General features: G+C 38.3%; 1 protein-coding gene across 4 annotated transcripts in view; it reads left to right on the top strand.

The window, feature by feature from the left end:
• LOC107717661 (leucine-rich repeat protein SHOC-2) overlaps positions 1 to 17,689 on the top strand; it is a 25,187-nt gene extending 7,498 nt beyond the window's left edge. Inside the window, exons 1-10 of one of the 4 annotated variants that reach the window (XM_016524483.1) lie at positions 1,087 to 1,264; positions 9,411 to 9,611; positions 9,738 to 10,390; positions 11,693 to 11,830; positions 12,046 to 12,176; positions 12,287 to 12,475; positions 12,678 to 12,800; positions 12,913 to 13,050; positions 14,490 to 14,607; positions 14,695 to 17,689. In XM_016524483.1, coding sequence (XP_016379969.1) covers positions 9,751 to 10,390; positions 11,693 to 11,830; positions 12,046 to 12,176; positions 12,287 to 12,475; positions 12,678 to 12,800; positions 12,913 to 13,050; positions 14,490 to 14,607; positions 14,695 to 14,903 — 1,686 coding nt within the window. In that variant the 5' untranslated portion in view covers positions 1,087 to 1,264; positions 9,411 to 9,611; positions 9,738 to 9,750 and the 3' untranslated portion in view covers positions 14,904 to 17,689. Of the gene's footprint in view, positions 1 to 1,086; positions 1,265 to 9,410; positions 10,391 to 11,692; positions 11,831 to 12,045; positions 12,177 to 12,286; positions 12,476 to 12,677; positions 12,801 to 12,912; positions 13,051 to 14,489; positions 14,608 to 14,694 lie in introns of those variants that run through there. The other 3 variants (XM_016524484.1, XM_016524481.1, XM_016524482.1) reach the window with 3 other exon arrangements.
• The last annotated feature ends 1,391 nt before the right edge of the window (positions 17,690 to 19,080 follow it).

Raw genomic sequence — 19,080 nt, forward strand, 5'->3', positions numbered from 1 at the left:
GACTAAATGATTGATTTTCCCAAAACGCTATTTCGACAGAGGGGAAAACTGTGGAAAAATTGTGCTAAAGTTGTTCTGGTTGTGTTTCTAGCAACAAAACCAGACCTGGCAACCCTGATGTCACCATTGTTAATAGTAAGATCTATAATATGCATTTAGAAAATAAATATGATTTAATTTCTTTAGGTGCGTCCCAAATCATGTACTTATGCACTATTCTATGACATTTTGTAGTATAAATAGTGCGAGTAGTGTACACTGAAAATTCCAAAAAGAAAAAGTGCACTTTAAATACCCGGATAATGCACTTAAAACAAAGACTATAGAAATACAAAGACGGTTCACTCCTATACTTATGAATGGGAGAAACTGCAACGCGCAATATGGCGAAATAGTCCCGCCTTCTAAATGAAAGAGCCAATCACTGATTGGTAAAGTCATTGCGTCACTGCAGCGGCCTTTAGAAGCTCCAGTTTCCATAGAAACCTGATGCTAGACCAGCCGATGCGCATGCGCAGTCATAAGCGCGTTATAACTGCGCATGCCGAAAAAATAAGCTTTTTTAATGCTATTTGAGCATAAGAAACAACATTCATGGGGCAGTTCATTTCAGATTTTGTTGTGGATTCATTCATTCAGGACTTGGTCTTGTTTGAGCTGCCCGGAGGCATTGCAAATATGGCTGCTGAGTGAACAGACTTTCCTTGAAAGGGACTTTGACTTAAATAACTGAAAAACGAAGTGTGGAATGCTGGACACTTCATGCACTCAACTGTCACAGCTTTAATTACGTAGCGAAGGGGGATGGGCTATGAGACTCCATTATAAATTACAAAAATAACCTTATAAAATTCCTCCACTACATAGTTGAGTACAGTGCATAAGTACATAGTGCATAAGTTCATAGTGTATAGTGTGTCATAAGTACATAGTGCATAAGTACATAATGTATAAGTTCATAGTGTATAGTGTGTCAATTGGGACGCAGCTATGCCGACTTGCTGATTCTGACTCTTTGAACCGATTTTTTAAAACGAAACGTTCGAAAGAACCGATTCGCGCGAACGAGTCGGGCTTTCCATCACTAACGCACGCACGCACGCACGCGCTGCGGATTGAGCTGCTCTTCCCGCTTCGAGCGCCGTTTGGCGGATGACAGTTTGTTTTCACAGAGGGCCTGTCTGAGCAGAAGAACGAACATTTACATCCTCAACTACGGGAACCGAATCGCTTTTCGTCAAGATGAGACCACTTATTCCCAAATGTACGCGTTTGGTGAGAAGTGTGAGGTGACATTTGTGTTTTGTGCTGTTTTTTTGCGTAAACTTACGCAGGGCTAATGCTGCTAGCCGCAGCTGAAGGGTGGCTAATGCTAGCAGAGAGATTTCCTTAGCCAGCTTTCAAGCTGTCCGTATGTGGCGTCAAAATATCACGACACGGCGAATGCGCTCAGAGTATTTTCGTTATTTTTTTCTTTAGTCACCAATATAATGTAAGTCGACATTAATGACAGTTGTGTGGGTTTCTGTGGTTTAATAGCAAGAAATGGTTAGCTAGTTAGCCGTATCAAAACAGACGCTTTACACTCTGAGCCCCCCATACTGTCATTTTAAATCTGCTTCAGAGTGAAGAATAGTCTTTCATTTGAAGAGATTGTCAGTAAAATTTATCTGTTCTCATTCGACTTTATACTTGTGTGTGTAGAAGTGCATCTGTTAGCTATTTAGAAAGCATTCTGTGGGTTTCTTAGCCTTGTTTTAAAGCCAACATCCTAGTCGAGCTGAGTAATAGTCATATTTAGCAAAACCATGAACTTTCAGGTGTTAAAATAGACTTTATGCAACATCCCAGTATTGCACACATCCATGCAATGTTAAAAAAACAAGAGTGGTTTGCTTTTGTCTTGATGGGATTCGTGTGCATTTGGGGATCTGTTTTATAAATATCAGATGCATCATCTCTGCGAGCTGATGTAAGTGTGTTCGAAGCGTGGTAAGAAAGATGTATTTTTTCCTGCAGTCGGATGTAAGATTAGGAGAAAGTTGTGCAGGATGACCCCTGCCTTACAGTGCTGTTCAACATTCTTCGCCCACCACACACATCCAGAATCGCTTCGGTTTTCTGCATATTAAGTATCCTGTTTTATTTCCTGTACTTTGGATGTTTCATTGGAGATGCACTGCTTAATAGCTGATAATTATATTATGGCTGATGATGATCAATATTATAGGCTTGGTTTGTCTTTTGTGTAGGCAGCACCAATCTAGACATGTACTTTTACAGAATGATTGATTGTGGTTTGGTACTTTTGTAATTGAACTGTTCTGATTCCACTTAACAGTTCTTTTAGTGCTTTTTATAAAGAGATCTTTGGGAAAACAAATCTAGTATTTACAGCCTTCTCAGTCAGTTGTCAAATGATGAGATGATTTTGGCACACAGATTTATAATAGAACAGTTGTAATATTTCAGAAATTAATTTTGAGCATAGTCATACAATTGTAACCGTAAACTCAATTTTTGATTTTTGAAAAGAGGGGCAAGTCAAATTTATTTTTTTGTGGTAATCAACATTATGCCACAAAGGCATTGTACTGTAACTAAGGGTGAAACGGTTCGCGGGAAAAAATTGAACCGTACGGTTCTCCACACACTGTTCGGCACGCGCTAGGACTGCGGTTCAACTTAAATCTGACAACGCATCTGTAATATGGTTTGCGATAAATAACACGTAAAACAAACAAGGTTCAGCTAATGTATGTTTCTGTTGATGGATGTGCATTCTGGCTTCCCAGTACTTACAACAACAGCGATGAGAAAAAAAAAAACTGTACGTACCGTATCAGTGCACTGGATCAGTGCATTCTCTTAAAGTGACAGCACTATTAATCAAACGGCAACAACAAAGAATTCACTTATACAGTGAAATATGCAAAGCTGTTTTACATTTCATTACTTCATTCAATTTCTGTACCTAAAAACTAATGTTAGACCTACCTAAAAAAAAAACTGAAAATCACTGTTTATTTTATTTGTATCTTTACTCTATTGTATTTATTTGTGCTGTTGCTTGTAGTTAGATAGATTATTCGTATTTTCTTTATTTTTATTTGACAGTATAGTTTTTCCCTAAACATACCGAAACCGTGACTCTAAAACCGTGATACAAACCAAACCGTGAGTAAGTTGAACCGTTCCACCCCTAACTGTAACCAGAATATTTCTTTAAGTACGTTGTCCTTAAGTTGGCATGGAGTGAAAATTCGCCATCTATTTTAAGTGTATATCATAGATCTAATTGAGAGTCATGCATGCATTTTTGAAGCTTTCCGGTGAAAATGTTAGACTTCTTTCTGGTGATGTATGCAGGATTTGTCTAATCATTTTGCCTAGTCCATTTAAACTCCGCCTTCTCAAGCACATGTTCACATGCAGGCCCGGCGCCAGAGGGGGGGCCCCACGGACATCCCTGTGCCCCCGCTTTGGACGGAGGGAGACAGTCGAACTTGAGTTTAGCGTGTATTATAGTCTTACTCATACAACTGCCTGCTGTTGCTTCTGATGGCTTTTAGATGGAAAAGCTGCCCATAACCCCTGGTCTATTGTAAAATGTAACTATTTTACATTTTGTCATTCGTATGAATTTGTAAGTTTTCGTGAGATCTGCTTACGCCCCATTCAAGGTTAGGTTTAAGTGTTTTTTTTCTCATGAGAGCGGGTTGATTTGAACCCTTTTTCACCCATAATGTATATCGTAGCGTACATGTTTGCTTTCATTAGGGATGGGCGATACCTCTTATTTTATTTTCGATCCGATACCGATATTTTTAAGCCCAGTATCGTCGATATTGATACTGATACCTATAAACTAACACACCCCTAATGTGGCAATGGTTTCTATAGATCTACTTAAACTTCTGATGCTTTTGGGAAACGCAGCCCTATTTGAACCAGCACTCTGAGCCATGCGTCAGCAGCGAACGCTGTCTGTGATTGATTGGTTCTGTCTTTCAGCATTTGCGTGTTCCGATGAGCAGGAGAAATTATTCAATCCTACACAATTATTTGCAAATATAGTCTATTTTTCCACTTAGAAGCTTATTTTATGCACTGAATTTCTTGATAGATAAAATTAATGGTTAAAAAAATGCACTTTAGAATGGATATTTTTATGTGAGGATCGATCCTTTCGATACAACATCAGTATCTAAAGTATCGATACTTATGGATCGATCCGCCCATCCCTAGCTTTCATAGTCTTCAGTTTGCACGTTGTTTGGAGAACAACTTTGGACGTGATGTGCAATAACACATTTTCTTATTTTTAAGAAAATACTGAAAATAAAATGTTTAAACATTTGACTAATCAATAATTTGAAGACATAATCAACAGATTAATCAGTCAAAATCAAAATAATCATTACTTGCAGTTTTAAAATCTAGACCGCAAACTCATAGCTGATGTAGAAAGAACTCTTGAGTAATTACCAAAAAAATATTTGTTTATATTTTGATCATGTTACATTTAATTTAACTGAAAATAAAGAACAAATATCCGCTTTAGATATTAGCTAAAACAGGCATATTGAGAAAAAAGGAAACTGTAACAAATAAAGTAAAGAGTAGAAAGTATTCATGGGGATGTTTACTCATGTACTCCACATGTAAACCTGCTGAGTAGTATGGGGGTTTTACGCAATTTTTGTTTGCATCTGTATATATATATAAAAAAAAATGTTCAGGATCTTGCACCACATGTGGAACAAAATGAGCTTTTTTGACTCATTTGTAGGGATGGGCGATATGGGCTTTAAAATGTATCACGATAATTTCAGATATTTATTGCGATAACGATATCAATGACGATAATTTAGGGAATCCTGTTTCTTTAGAGAAAAGTATTATCTTTCCTATTTTTACCCAAAATAGGGTGTTGTGAGCATTACTGAGTACACACGTAATGTAATGACTGTTTAATTCATACTGGAAGCCGGAGGGCGCCCTTGCGCAGAAACTCCACATATGCATAGTAGAAGTAATGCTCCAGGAAGAAGTATCCAGTGATCGCTGTAGCAGAATAAAACGCAGATAAAGAAATTTTAACTGAGGAAACCTGAAGACAATAAACATGCGATTGCACAAAATATATGGTATCTGTGTTCTTCAAGCAATCTTGGGTATTTTTTTATAAGGATAAAGTATATTTATAATGCAATGCTAATCGACATAGCCTTTATCACTGTATATAATGCTATAAAATAGTATGATTTCTGCCTTATTCTGTGATACGAAACCACGTCTGATCACAAAAATAAGTTATTTCAAACACTCGACTATGTTATGAACTTAATATGGAGAAAAAGCATGTCAATAAATTAAAATATCTTTGTTGGACAACAGGTTTGTAAACGACTCATACACATGTAAAACTGTGTCGCACACGTGCTGCTGTAGTACATTTACTCAAGGCTCAGACCGATTTTTGTCACACTGTACAGCCCTATCCAAATTGTAGGAGGAGCTGCTCAATTTCACGTCCGCCTTCCTTCACATCACTCCACACAGTCGCACACAGAAATATGTCAACAACTAGACTTTATCGATATTATCGTGGGAAGACGAATTCTTATCGTGTGGAGAATTTTTACCGGTATATCGCAAACGATAAGATATCGCCCATCCCTACTCATTTGTGTATGCTTGTGACTGATTTTCAATTGATACGAACTTTTGCAAAGCTGAAATAGTCCCTCACTTAATGCACTTTCATGATCAGTCATTGCTGTCACTTCTGAGTGCTTGTGCCCATCCCTGTTAGAAAGCGACCATTTACATTTTTTTCTTCTGTTTAGTTCTGTGTACATTTAAATATTGATCTACAAATGTTTGTTTTGTTTTACTCTTCCCTCATGGCAGACTTGTTCTGCGAAACCAGTGGCTCACTCAGAAGTGGTATCAAGTGGCTTTTCTGCGAAATATCACAGCTTTGGGATTTATAGGGAGCTTATCTGAAGTCGTGCGGCCTTACCTGCATCTAATTTAAAGGAGTTGTCCCGGTTTAAGAGTGTCAACATCTAAAGTTGACAGTGGAAACATACAGATCCTACAATGAATCAAAGGCATCAAAGTAGCTGACAAAGTGACCTGTTTACAATGCAAACAAAGCATTTTTTTTGACCGCGTATAAAGATGCAGGTCAGCAGAAACTGCAGCAGTTCACTTTTGCACTCTGCTCACCTCAAGATGTAACCAAGATTAGTAGGTGGAAGGTCATGAAACTGAAAGTTATTTTGTCTAAGCTTCAGGTAAACTCATTTACACATTCAGTGGCAGTGGAGGTCAGTTAAATGTTTGACCGATTGCTTGGTCTTAAAAGGATAGTTTACCCAAAATTAGCTGGAAGTGTACTTACACCCAGACCATCCAAGATATAGATGAGTTTTTCTTCATCAAAGCAGATTTGGAGAAATGTAGCATTACATCACTTGCTCACCAGTGGATCCTCTGCAGTGAATGGGTGCCGTCAGAATGAGAGTCCAAACAGCTGATAAAAACATCACAATAATCCACAAGTAATCCACACCACTCCAGTCCATCAATTAATGTTTTGTGAAGTGAAAACTGTCACTTCTGGCCAAAATACCCATAATCTATAGTCCATAATCCATAAATTCATCCCCTGTTGTCCTCAAAATCCACCATCATATTTGTTTATAACAGTTTCCGGCTGTTTTGGCTTGTAAATTGTGCTTAATCTGTGCAGATTTCTTTCCTGATCCACAACTTTTTCACTGGAGAAAACGATATTTTGGATTATGGACTTGTATTTTAGCTGGAAGCAGTGGTTTGAAGTTAAAAATGTCTTAATAAACTTGTTTCTTAAAAACACGCATCTTTTCACTTTTCTCAAGATGTTAATTGATGGACCGGAGTGGTATGGATTACTTGTGGATTATTGTGATGTTTTTATCAGCTGTTTGGACTCTCATTCTGGCGGCACCCATTCACTGCAGAGGATCCACTGGTGAGCAAGTGATGTAATTCTACATTTCTCCAAATCTTTTCGGAAGAAGAAACAAACTCATCTACATCTTAAATGATCTGAGGGTGTGAAGGAAATTTTATTTTTGGGTGAACTGTTCCTTTAATGTGAGGACTTTGATGCACTTGCGGTCTGTCAGTATCTTAACATGAGTCTTCATGTACACGTTCAAGATAGCTTTATTATTATTATTATTGCAGACGAGCTGGACTCTTTGGCCATAAAGGTCTTCTGACCTGTGGGAGGCCTGAGCTTTGAAGAGCACTCCCAAAGATTATTCCCTGCGGCATTAACCTTTCTGCAGCTCTGATCTGGGCTTGGACTAGGCACACGCACGCCGAGCACTTCAACTGCACACACACTTTTGAATTTCACAATACAGGACAGAGGAACACATACTTATGCAAAGATAGCATCTCGCAGAGTGCTGAGGCATTTCTGATTCGGGCTGGTTGTGGTTTTTGTTGGATTACTGGGTGTTGAATGTCATTTGTGATTTAATGAAGCATCTCACAGGTAAAGGTATAAAGCTACTGTTCCTGTAATTGATGGAAACCCAATGCAAAGCTGCTTTGTCTTTTTATGAGCAAGTAAGCAGTTGTGCGGGGCTTTTCAAACTCGGGTCTCAGGGACGCTAACCATTCTGTGAAAAACTGTACTGGAAAAAAGTATTTTAGAAAATGTAGTTTGGGGCTGTCATAGTAAACATGCACTTAAGATATAAATGAAGCGCTAAATGTATTTATTTATTTTTTTACTTTAATATTCAACAAATGTGATATTTCTGTTTAACTCTGCTAACTCATTTAGATTCATTGTTAGATAATTGATAACTTTGATAGTAAAAAAAATCTGCATATAGTGTTGTTAAAAGAAAAAAAGTGTCTCAGATACACTGTTAAATAAGGCTGCAAGTAACGGTTGTGTCAACTGATTTATCTTTTTTATTATTCTTTTTTTATTTATCTAAAGATTACTTTTCTGATGGATCTATTGATTTCTGATTAGTCGATTAATCCTTTGGTTAACTTGTTATATCATTTGACGATGCTCATTTCAGCAAGCCTGGGAGTTTTAGCTGCACTTATTGGGGATAAATGTAAATATGATAAATAATTCAACACAAATTGTCAAATTTACGCAGTCAACATTGACGTGCTGCTTTGGCCATGCTGTCAAACTTAATAAAAAAAGAAAATATTTTCCAGAGAATGTTTAAATGGATAGTACACCTAAAAATAAGCATTTTTTTACTCACCCTGGTGTTGTTCTAATGACCTTCTTTCTTTTTTTTAGACCACAAAATAAGTCCTGCTTGCCCTCGTCCGTATAATGGCAGTAAAGAGCAACCAGCTTCTAATTTTGAATAAAAAGATGCAAACATATCACAGAATTATAGTATACGATCTATAGAAAAAAGTACACATAGGCCTATAGTTTGTTGGGTACAGATATACTCGAAATGATGCACTTGTGTGTGTTTTTCTTGGGTGAGCTGGAGTGAACTTATGCTCATGAGCAGAAAGACCAACGACCAAAGTCAGGATTTTGGATTTTCATATTACATTGCATTTAAATTTTGGTTTATTTTTAAACAAAGCAAAATAGTTTTTGGTTTTAATCATATACCTTCAGAACACTTGGGAGAATATGGCACAAGTCGTAAGGGATCATTCTGTGATTTTTTTTTTTTTTCATCTTTAAAAAAAAATTTTTTTTTAAAGCTTGAAGCCAGTCACTGTACACTGGTATTATATAGACAAGCACTAGCAGAACATTTCTCATTTAGTGTCCTGAAAAAGAATATGCCATTAGAACAACAAATAATGACTTACTTTTCATTTTTGGGTGAACTATCAGTTTGCTATAGCACAATGACAATATAAAAGCCAACTGTATTATTTTGAAATCAGACAGGACCAGCTATGCTTTTGATTTTAAAAAAAAAAAAAACAGCTTGGCTTTTTTCACATCCTCAAAATGGATCTAACGCATTCTTATCAGTGAAACGCTCCCAAGCTTTTCCTAGTGTAAAAGCACCCTGTGTAATTTTTCTTCCAGGGTGGTTAATAAGTTTCCGCAAATCCTCCAGTAAAGGATCATCTGATGCATCGCCGTAAGAGATGCGAGATTTAATTGCACTTAATTGCCTGAAGTGGCTGACCATTTACGGCCTGATGCCGCTTCTTCCTGAAAGCGCTTGTGGTACGAGCATACAGGAAGGAACTGTGTGTCTATTAGTTAGAGGCTCACGCATTTGCGTCACTGAGGGAAGCTTTTACCTTTCTCAAATCTGAACGCAACTTTTGTCTGCAAGTCATTCCCAGCATTATGCGTCCTAACTGAAATCGTTTGCTTTGTTTAACAGCCAAAGGATGTGAATCCCGGCGACCCGTCTGTGCACAACAGCTCTAGCCAAGCCGAGGTGAAAGTGTGCAGTTCGAACAAGCATGAGGCTGCTGGCCTCCTCGCCACACCGACTACAACAAACACGCGTTGTCCCGGTGGAGTTTTAACCCCTGCAGGAGTGCAGACTGCTTGGTCCACCAAGGCTGGTGAAGAAACACAGGTATGTATGAGCACACACAGATATAACTGCCCCTTCCTTTGGTTCGACGCCCTTGAATAGCGAACAAAATACTAGAGCGAGAGAAAGCGAGCGAGAGACTGAGGGGTCCCATGTGCCATTGGGCAGCAGGGCTTTCGCCATGAGCAGTACTCTGGGCAAAGATAAAGACTCTAAGGAGAGGGAACCCAAAGCCGAAGGGAAATCCAAAACCAAAGGGAAAGATGCCAAAGACGGGAAGAAAGACACGAGCGGTGCTTCGCCCGCAGTGGCCTTCACCTTGGACAGCACGATAAAGCGGCCCAACCCGCCGCCTAGCACGCGCAAAAAATCCAGCAACGCGGAGGTCATCAAGGAGCTGAACAAGTGCCGTGAGGAGAACTCAATGCGCCTGGACCTGTCCAAGAGATCCATCCATCTGCTGCCCTCTTCCATCAAGGAGCTGACCCAGCTGACCGAGCTCTACCTGTACAGCAACAAGCTGCAAAGCCTGCCGGCCGAGGTGGGATGCCTGTCAGGGCTGGTGACGCTGGCGCTCAGCGAGAACTCTCTCACCAGCCTGCCCGACTCGCTGGACAACCTGAAGAAGCTGCGTATGCTCGACCTGCGGCACAACAAGCTGCGGGAGATCCCGGCCGTGGTCTACCGCGTCACCTCCCTCACCACGCTCTACCTGCGCTTTAATCGGATCACCACCGTGGAGAAGGACATCAAGAATCTGTCCAAACTCACCATGCTCAGCATCCGAGAGAACAAGATTAAACAGCTGCCCGCAGAGATCGGTGAGTGAGCGAGCTGCTGCTTAAGACTATTCCTTTAAAAAAAGTACATTATGTCTGTGGAAAAACAATTCAAAAACAAAATATTTTTAGTACCGGTCAATATTGGATAACGTATTGTACGCTGTACACCTGTGCGTGCTCATTTTCACTATTTTTACCTTTGGCATCATCTAACGGTCACTTAAAGTTAAACGGACACATTTTTACATATTTAACATTTAACATTTTAATAACAGTTTAATGTAATTTTTAGCAAATCTCAAAATGAATATCCATTTTCATACTGTACATTGTAATATTGTGATGCCTAAATCAGTGGTATTGTAGTATTTTTTTTCTATAATGTTGTATTTATTAACATTTTGAATTAGCTATAAGTTTTAATTTGAACTAGAATTAATTTATGTGCTTTTGCTATTTTTAAACGTTTTTTTTTAAGTCATTTTCAGTCATTTGTTTCATAATTTAATTTTTATTTTGGTTTTATTTATTTAATATTTCTTTAAAAGGAATTTTAATAGGTTTAGTTTTAGTTATTAATTACAGCACTGGCCTAAATTCACTTGTAGCATTTAAAATAATTGATTGCATTTAATATTGTTTTATCTTTGAATAATTTAGACAAAATTGTACGCAATTATAGTTTCATTGTATTATGGGTTATAGGCCGTAACATAAAAATAATTATTGACTTGTCAATATCTTATCAGCTTCCTGCTTCCCATATGTGACCCTGGACCACAAAACCAGTCATAAGGGTCAATGTTTTGTCAAATTTATCATATGAAAGCTGAATAAATAAGCTTTCCATTGATGTATGGTTTGTTAGGATAGGACAATATTTGGCTGAGATACAACTATTTGAAAATCGCCTTTAAAGTTGTCCAAATGAAGTTCTTAGCAATGCATATTACTAATCAAAAATTAAGTTTTAATATATTTACAGTAGGAAATTTACAAAATATCTTCATGGAACATGATCTTTACTAAATATCCTAATGATTTTTGGCATAAAAGAAAAGTCAATAATTTTGACCCATGCAGTGTATTTTTAGCTATTGCTACAAATATACCCCAGCGACTTAAGACTAAGGTTTTGTGGTCCAGGGTCACATATATGGGCTGTTCTGGGATCCCTCAAAATGATTGGCAGGCAAAACAAGCCTCAGAGTCTTCTGATTGGTTAACAAATCTGACCATATCTCATTTATACATGAGTATCATTGCGCAAAATCTCTTGCATCATTTTGCATATGAAAGTTCAGTGTTCAGTTGCGATGATTCTGCCGGCTTGTGTTATAGGTGAGCTCTGTAATTTGATTACGCTGGATGTAGCCCACAACCAGCTGGAGCACCTTCCTAAAGAGATCGGCAATTGCACTCAGATCACCAACCTTGACCTGCAGCACAACGAACTTCTTGACCTACCTGAGACTATAGGTGAGAATCTACTCAAGGTGGAATCTTTATTGTTGGAAGCAAACCATTTTACTATACAGCTCTGCTTTTGGCCATTTGGTGAGAGTTCAGTTGTACTTTATAATTATGTATCAGATCTCATCAGTGGAGAAAGTATGCTTAGATGTCCATGTAAATTAGATTAAATCAACAATTTACACATTTGAATCATAAACTATGTTCATTTACTGTTTCAGGTAACTTGTCAAGTATAAACCGTCTGGGTCTGAGGTACAACCGTCTATCAGCAATCCCTCGATCTTTATCGAAGTGCCGAGAGCTGGAGGAACTCAACCTTGAAAATAACAACATCTCAGTGTTACCAGAGGTGAGCCTTGGTTCAGCTCATTACCGATTCTAATAATTAGCAGTTTTATATCATTTATCCTTGTCCCCTTTTATAAAGTATTATATTGATCCCTGTCTGTTTTTCCTCAGGGTCTTCTCTCCAGTCTGGTGAACCTGACGAGTCTGACGCTGGCGCGAAACTGTTTCCAGTCTTACCCAGCGGGCGGCCCGTCCCAGTTCTCCACCATCTACTCACTCAACATGGAGCACAACCGTATCAACAAGATCCCTTTCGGCATCTTCTCCCGAGCCAAAGTGCTCAGCAAGCTCAATATGAAGGTGAGAGCGCATCTACTCGATCACTGTTGAAGATATGTAGGTAACAAACTTGCCCTGAAGGAGACACATAACTAGAGACCAGAATATGGTAGAGGGTTGATCTGGACCAATAAGCTGCACCCTAGCATCATTGTGGTTAGTATACATGACCAAGCAAAAGAATTGTAAACCATACCATCCTTTTTTGAAACTATGATTATAGGACAACCAGTTAACGTCTCTTCCACTGGATTTTGGGACGTGGACCAGTATGGTAGAGCTGAACCTGGCAACAAACCAGCTTACCAAGATTCCAGAGGATATCTGTGGACTTGTGTCTTTAGAGGTGACATGCTCTTCTGTATTTTACCATCACTCAGTTTCATGATAGCAACCACATTTTTGTCATGTGGTTGGGTCTATATTTTGGCTCATCATTTTTCCTTTGGTTCCTTCAGGTCCTCATATTGTCCAACAATCTTTTGAAGAAGTTGCCTCATGGAATAGGAAATTTAAGGAAACTGCGAGAGCTTGACCTGGAGGAGAACAAACTGGAGTCCCTGCCGAATGAGATTGCCTACCTTAAGGATCTGCAGGTAGGACAATTGTCTACATAGTCAGCTTTTTTTAAGGCAGTGCAGTGGTTTCCTTTGGAGTCTTTTGTTAGCTTATGTTGCTAAGCTAACAAAAAGTGATAGACACATAAACAAAAAAACTTCTGCACACAAAAATGTATTGATATTTTGCAGTACTGTGCAGAGCCTCTAAAGGGGACATGGGGAAAAATTAGGTAGAAGAAGAAATTATTTTTTCTCGCAAAAGTATTGCATTCCCCTCAGAAATTTTGTGTCTGCTCAAAAAAGCATTGAAATATAGTTCTTCCTCCCACCTCGTACTATTTCCATCACGGAAATTTTGTGAGCAAATACAAACTTTCTTGTGGGAACGCAAACGTTTTGTGAGAAAACGCAAAACTTTTATGAGCAAGCACAAAGTTTCTTGGGAAGATGCAAAAGTTTTAAAAGTGAGTGCAAAGTTTCTTGGGGGAATGCAAACGTTATATGAGCAAACTCAGATGCAGAGTTTCTTGGGGGAACTTCTACGTTTTGCAAGAGAACGCACAGAGCGAACAGTTTCTTAGGGCAACAAATGATTCATGTGAGAATGCTAAAGTTTTGAACAAATGCAAACTTTCTTCTTTTTTTTAAGATTTATTTTTGTAATTTTGCCTTTATTAAGATAGACAAAGCGAAGTGGGGGAGATAGAGGGGGGTGGGATCAGGAAAGGTCCTCAAGCTGGGATTCAAACCTGGGATGCCCGCAACGCAACAGCGTTATATGTTGGCGCACTGCCCACTAGGCTGTCGGCGCTGACGAATGCAAACTTTCTTAGGGGAATGCAAAAGTTTTATTTGTGAATGCTAAAATTGTAAAAGTGAACGCAATGTTTCTTTGGGGAAAGCAAAGGTTTTAAGAGTGAATGGAAAGTTTCTTGGGGGAATGCAAACGGTTTGAGCAAACGCAAAGTTTCTTAGGAACGCAAACATTATAAGAGTGAACGCAAGTTTCTTGGGGGGATTGAAAAGTTTTATGTGAGAATGCTAAAGTTGTAAGAGCGAATGGAAAGTTTCTTGGGGGAACAGAAGAGTTTTATGATCGAACAAAAGTTTTAAGATCGAATGCAAAGCTTCTTGGGGGAACGCAAATGTTTTATGTGAGAGCACTAAAGTTGTGTGAGCGAACGCAAACTTTCTTAGAGGAACACAAACATTTTGTAAGAGAATGCAAAAGTTTTAAGAGCGAACGCAAAGTTTCATGGGGAATTGCTTCTATGCGTATTCATTCTCTACCAAAAGTATTGCTAGAGAATGCGAAAGCATTGAAATATAATTTCCCCTATTTCAATACAAATGTTTATAATAAAGGATTATTTTGCTTGTTGCAGTGATTTCTGGGATTGCCCTATCTGTGGGGAAACTGAATAGATGCTTTTATAGTGTTTAGTGTGAAACTCATTTCTCAAATTTATTTGCAGAAACTTGTGTTGACCAATAATCAGCTGACCACTTTGCCGAGAGGAATCGGTCACCTGACCAACCTGACGTACCTGGGCTTGGGAGAGAACCTGCTGCAGCACCTACCTGAGGAGATCGGTATGAGCTCACCGCTGCCCTCAAACGCACACGGCCACACCAATCCATACGCAACTCGCTTACAGCCTTTCTCTCTCCAACCCACAGGTACACTGGAGAACCTGGAGGACCTGTACCTGAATGACAACCCCAACCTGCACAGTCTGCCGTTCGAGCTGGCGCTCTGCAGTAAGCTGTCCATCATGAGCATAGAGAACTGTCCCCTCAGTCACCTCCCGCCGCAGATCGTCGCCGGAGGCCCTTCCTTTATCATCCAGTTCCTCAAGATGCAGGGTCCCTACCGTGCCATGGTCTGAGATGGCTCACACACTGTACAAAGAGGAAACTGAATCGCCACACGACGTTACCTTCGTCGTCATTATATCTCGGACAAGAAACGGCTTAACTGGGTTCCAATCGATGGAGGAATCATAGCCAGTTAGGTCCCCTTTACCCCCGTAGTAAACAATGTGTAGACTTCAGTTGCCAAAATTAATGTACATTAGTGATTCTGAAGAGGCGCTTTTAAAAGGTTTCAGTCATTTTGCCAATTTATTGAAAGTCATTATAGGGGTTTTGACACCAGGAAACAGTTGTATGCAAAAACAAAACATTTTTACAAGTTCATTTTTGCTGCTGCTGCCGCCGCCATACTGTATGCGAGTTTTTTTTTTTTAGCCAGAGATTTTTTTTTTTTTATCATCCCACAACCAAAATAATTTTATTGTACAGAGGACCTGTTTGGAAGCAGTGAACAAATTTTTAGTTCTTTTTTTAATTATTATTATTATTATTAATTGTTGTTCTAGAATTGTGCCAATCCAGTGCAGTTGGGTGGTTTGTGTCTGAACATTATTATCCAAGAAGTTTTTAATACAAAAAGGCTGAATTTACAAAAGTATAATTTATTCCGTAATTCCTTTTCATTGTTGTTGATTATTTTATCGCTCCCTTTTTTAAATATTCATTCCTCTTCGTTATCGGGACATGTTGCTGCGCTTGACATTTTAAAATGAATCCGCAATCTTTTTTTCTGCGAAATAGTGAAGCAACAAATTAATCAAAAATCGTTTCTGATAGCAGTCACGTCATGGGTTTAGCGAGCTAGGTGCGGGTCTGGTTTCGGGGGTCTCTCTTCTGGACGTGGGGTTTGTGATTGTTTACTTGTTTGCCATATCCACAGTGTTGCGCTCTGCTTGTGTCCTATCGGTGAGAGTCGCATCTACATATCAGGTGCTGAACAGTGCTAGCAGTTAAAGGCCCACGTTTACTGTGAGGAATGCCAAACACCCATTCAACATCACTTCCGTCCTTTTTTTTTTTTTACTGTGCATTTCAAGGATTTCCTGGTCGGTGTCATCGGACCGGTTTTAAACCCCATGATTTTTGGTCTTAAATTCACAGAATATTAAACAATGGTTACAGTTTTTTGCACCGTTTGTCCCACATACTTATGCTGCTGCTTTTAATGCACTTTGTATTGATATTTGGCATCCTCCTCAAGTAAAAGGGTCGCGATATTTCATGTTACCGATTAAACGTATGGAAGGGGGCATTTATTATTATTATTATTTCTGAAGTATTTGATCTTTTATTTTAATTCTCTATCATGTATATTTTATAACAGTGAATGAAAAATTTGCCTCAGCAAATTCGAACGATAACATTCTATTAGGAACCTTTTTTTTCAAGGCTTTGACGCTATTTCTCTTAATTAAATGTTTTGATTTAAACTTCTGACTAGTTTGTGTTTCTATATGTTTAAAAATTCAAATGGTGCAGATCAAGTGTTGCAATTAAAAACCCAAATGTTTCCTTTTGATGAACTTTTTTTTATTTCACCTTTTTAAAGAATGGAGCCGTTTCGCGCGAGATGGAATTTCTTTTGGTTTAGTATTATATCGAGTGACCGTAAATTCCCACCTCCACTTTAGTTTATCAAGCCAAATGTATTTTGTTTGTGTTGTGTCCACACGGACACTTTTTCTTTTTCTTTTTCTTTTTTACGTTTCCTCCAGCTTTGATTCGTTAGGACATTGTGTACATCGGCAGCAGTGTAAAGGCTTCGGAGAGGCACTTAGCATTCGTGGGGCCACGAAAAGGACACAAATCGCTGCTTTTTTTATCAACCAGCAGAACCTGTTGCTGCTTATGGACCTCCTAGAAACGTAATGCTGTAAAAGAACCGGCCCGCGTGAGACGTTACAGACTGGCTTCTCGGGCCGGTTCTACCAGCACAGACGTTCTGCTAACAGATGAAATCCCTCTGGACCTGCTCGGTGCATATGTTGCGCCTGATGCAGAAGCTGAATAAAAACAACAAAAAAGACAAAAATACAAACTGTAAAAAGGGCTTTCTCTGTTCATGCTTAACTATACACCAGAGGCATTGCATTCCTGGTTTTGTATAAAAGCTTAGAACTGTACATTTGAGTTTTCTTTTGTGTGTGTGTGTGTGCGTGTGAGGGAATAGTTAGATGTTAACAAAATGGAATTATTATGTGACAATAAATGCCTTGGAGTACTTCAAGTGAGATGTGCATTAGGGATGTGGCTTTGTGACGCGTCCCATTTTTAAGTTAATTTTTTTTATTATTTTCAGCATTTATGTGCCGTTTATGCAGGGGAGGGGGTCTGGTTTTTATGTAGGTTAACAGTATGATCGGTTTTGAATGAGAATGCATCACAAATCAGGAATGTAGTCAAAAAAGACAATAAAATAATTGTACTTTCAATGGTGAATACTGACAGCGCGGTTATAATCAGCCGGGGTGGCCGTTTTAATTTTGATCTTGTATTGTTCTGGTGAATCCTTATGATTGGAGCTTAAGGGTATGGTTTATTTTTTTATATTGTCTGTGCATTAGGTCATAGAAATTGTATAAATGAAGGTCATTTTCCATGTTTTTTTTGTTTTTTTTTAAACATAGGAATGTTATATGTTTCCTGTTTTTTTTTTCTTGCCTTGCTATGTATAGGAAACAAGCATGTTAATTTTCTCTTTTTTTCTTTCTTTTTTTAAGATTCATAATTGTCTGGTTGGGTGGACAGGGATGTAAAAAAGTACACAAGATAAAAATGTTGCTCTTTTGTAATTGCAAAATGTTTTTTTGTTTGTTTGTTTGTTTTGACACTTCATAGGGTATCAAGTGTTGTGCGGACATGTCTAACATACTTTGCTCTAGAAAAACTGCCTTAAAGGTGACTCTTGATTTCTCTTTCTTTCTGACTCAGCCCGATCAAGTAACAGGACCCTCTTCCATCAGATCAAGTCTTTGCTTTGATAAGCATTCTTCAAATAAATGTTCATTTGACTGCCTTACGAATGTCAAATGTGCTCCTCTCTCACCCCTCATAAATTTTCAAATGATCAGTCCAGAGTAATAATCAATCAAATCAATAATACAGTATATATAACTCTTATTTATTTGCCTGTTTATCTATCTATCAGTAAAAAATGTGTACACATCTGAAATCATGATCATAAATCATTTTATCTAAATGCTTAAAATGAGTTTTGTAGAAACTTTTAATATGTAAATTAATTTAAAATGTAGATATTTTTAATTGATGAGTTTTAACTGAAGGAAAAGAAGCCCAAAAGTGTCCAGCATACACGTGAACAACTTGAATATTTATTATGCACATCATGAAGTTGAGAATAGACAAAGTGTGGCTTCTTTGAAGAAGCATGAATATAGAGTTTCACATTTTTGTTTACTACATAATTCCCATCTATCATCTTGGCAACTCTGGCCCTCAAGACCCAATTTCATGCAGAGTTTCACTCCATTCCTGGTCAAACACCTCTTATGAAAATTAACCATTGATTTATTGTAGTAACCAAGGTTTTTTTTTTTTTTTTTTTTTGGGGTTTTTTATTACAATTTGTTTTTGGAAGTTGTATTTTTTAAACAAGCTACTCAGTGTCTTTAAGATTATATTAAAGATATATCTGCAGGAAAGTGGATTTCGAAAATATAAATACTCTCGTGTAAAATATAACTCGTCTACCTTACATTCCCGGTAGATGTCGCTGTTTCATCGCTCCTCGCTGCTGAGTCCTCTGCAGTGTTAACCTTTCTCATTCTTAGCCTGCTACTTGAAAAAACAATTTTGCAGTAATGTTTTCAGATATTGTTAGGGTCCCCACGGTCACGGAAAGCCGGGAAATGTGAGGGAATTGTAAAACGGTTGATTTTAGCCCTGGAGACTTCATGGAAATAAGAGCTCGTGAGTGCAAATCTTTTTAGTCGGGTTTAATCAGCTCTAAAACATTTAAACGACTACATATTCCTTACATGTGTTTGAAATTCACCTCAGAGTACATAAAATGGCCTTCATTTATAACGTGATAACGAACTACTGGTGTATTCAGTTTTAAAAATAAGTCTAGTGTTAGTATGCTGTGTCTCAAGTCGATGATTATTTATCAGCGATAAACAATCACTTAGTGTATTCTCTCTTGTTCAGGTAAACACTAAAACAAGTAGT

Source organism: Sinocyclocheilus rhinocerous, unplaced genomic scaffold, assembly GCF_001515625.1.
Source record: "Sinocyclocheilus rhinocerous isolate Xijiao unplaced genomic scaffold, SAMN03320098_v1.1 scaffold633, whole genome shotgun sequence".
NCBI classification, from domain to species: domain Eukaryota; kingdom Metazoa; phylum Chordata; class Actinopteri; order Cypriniformes; family Cyprinidae; genus Sinocyclocheilus; species Sinocyclocheilus rhinocerous.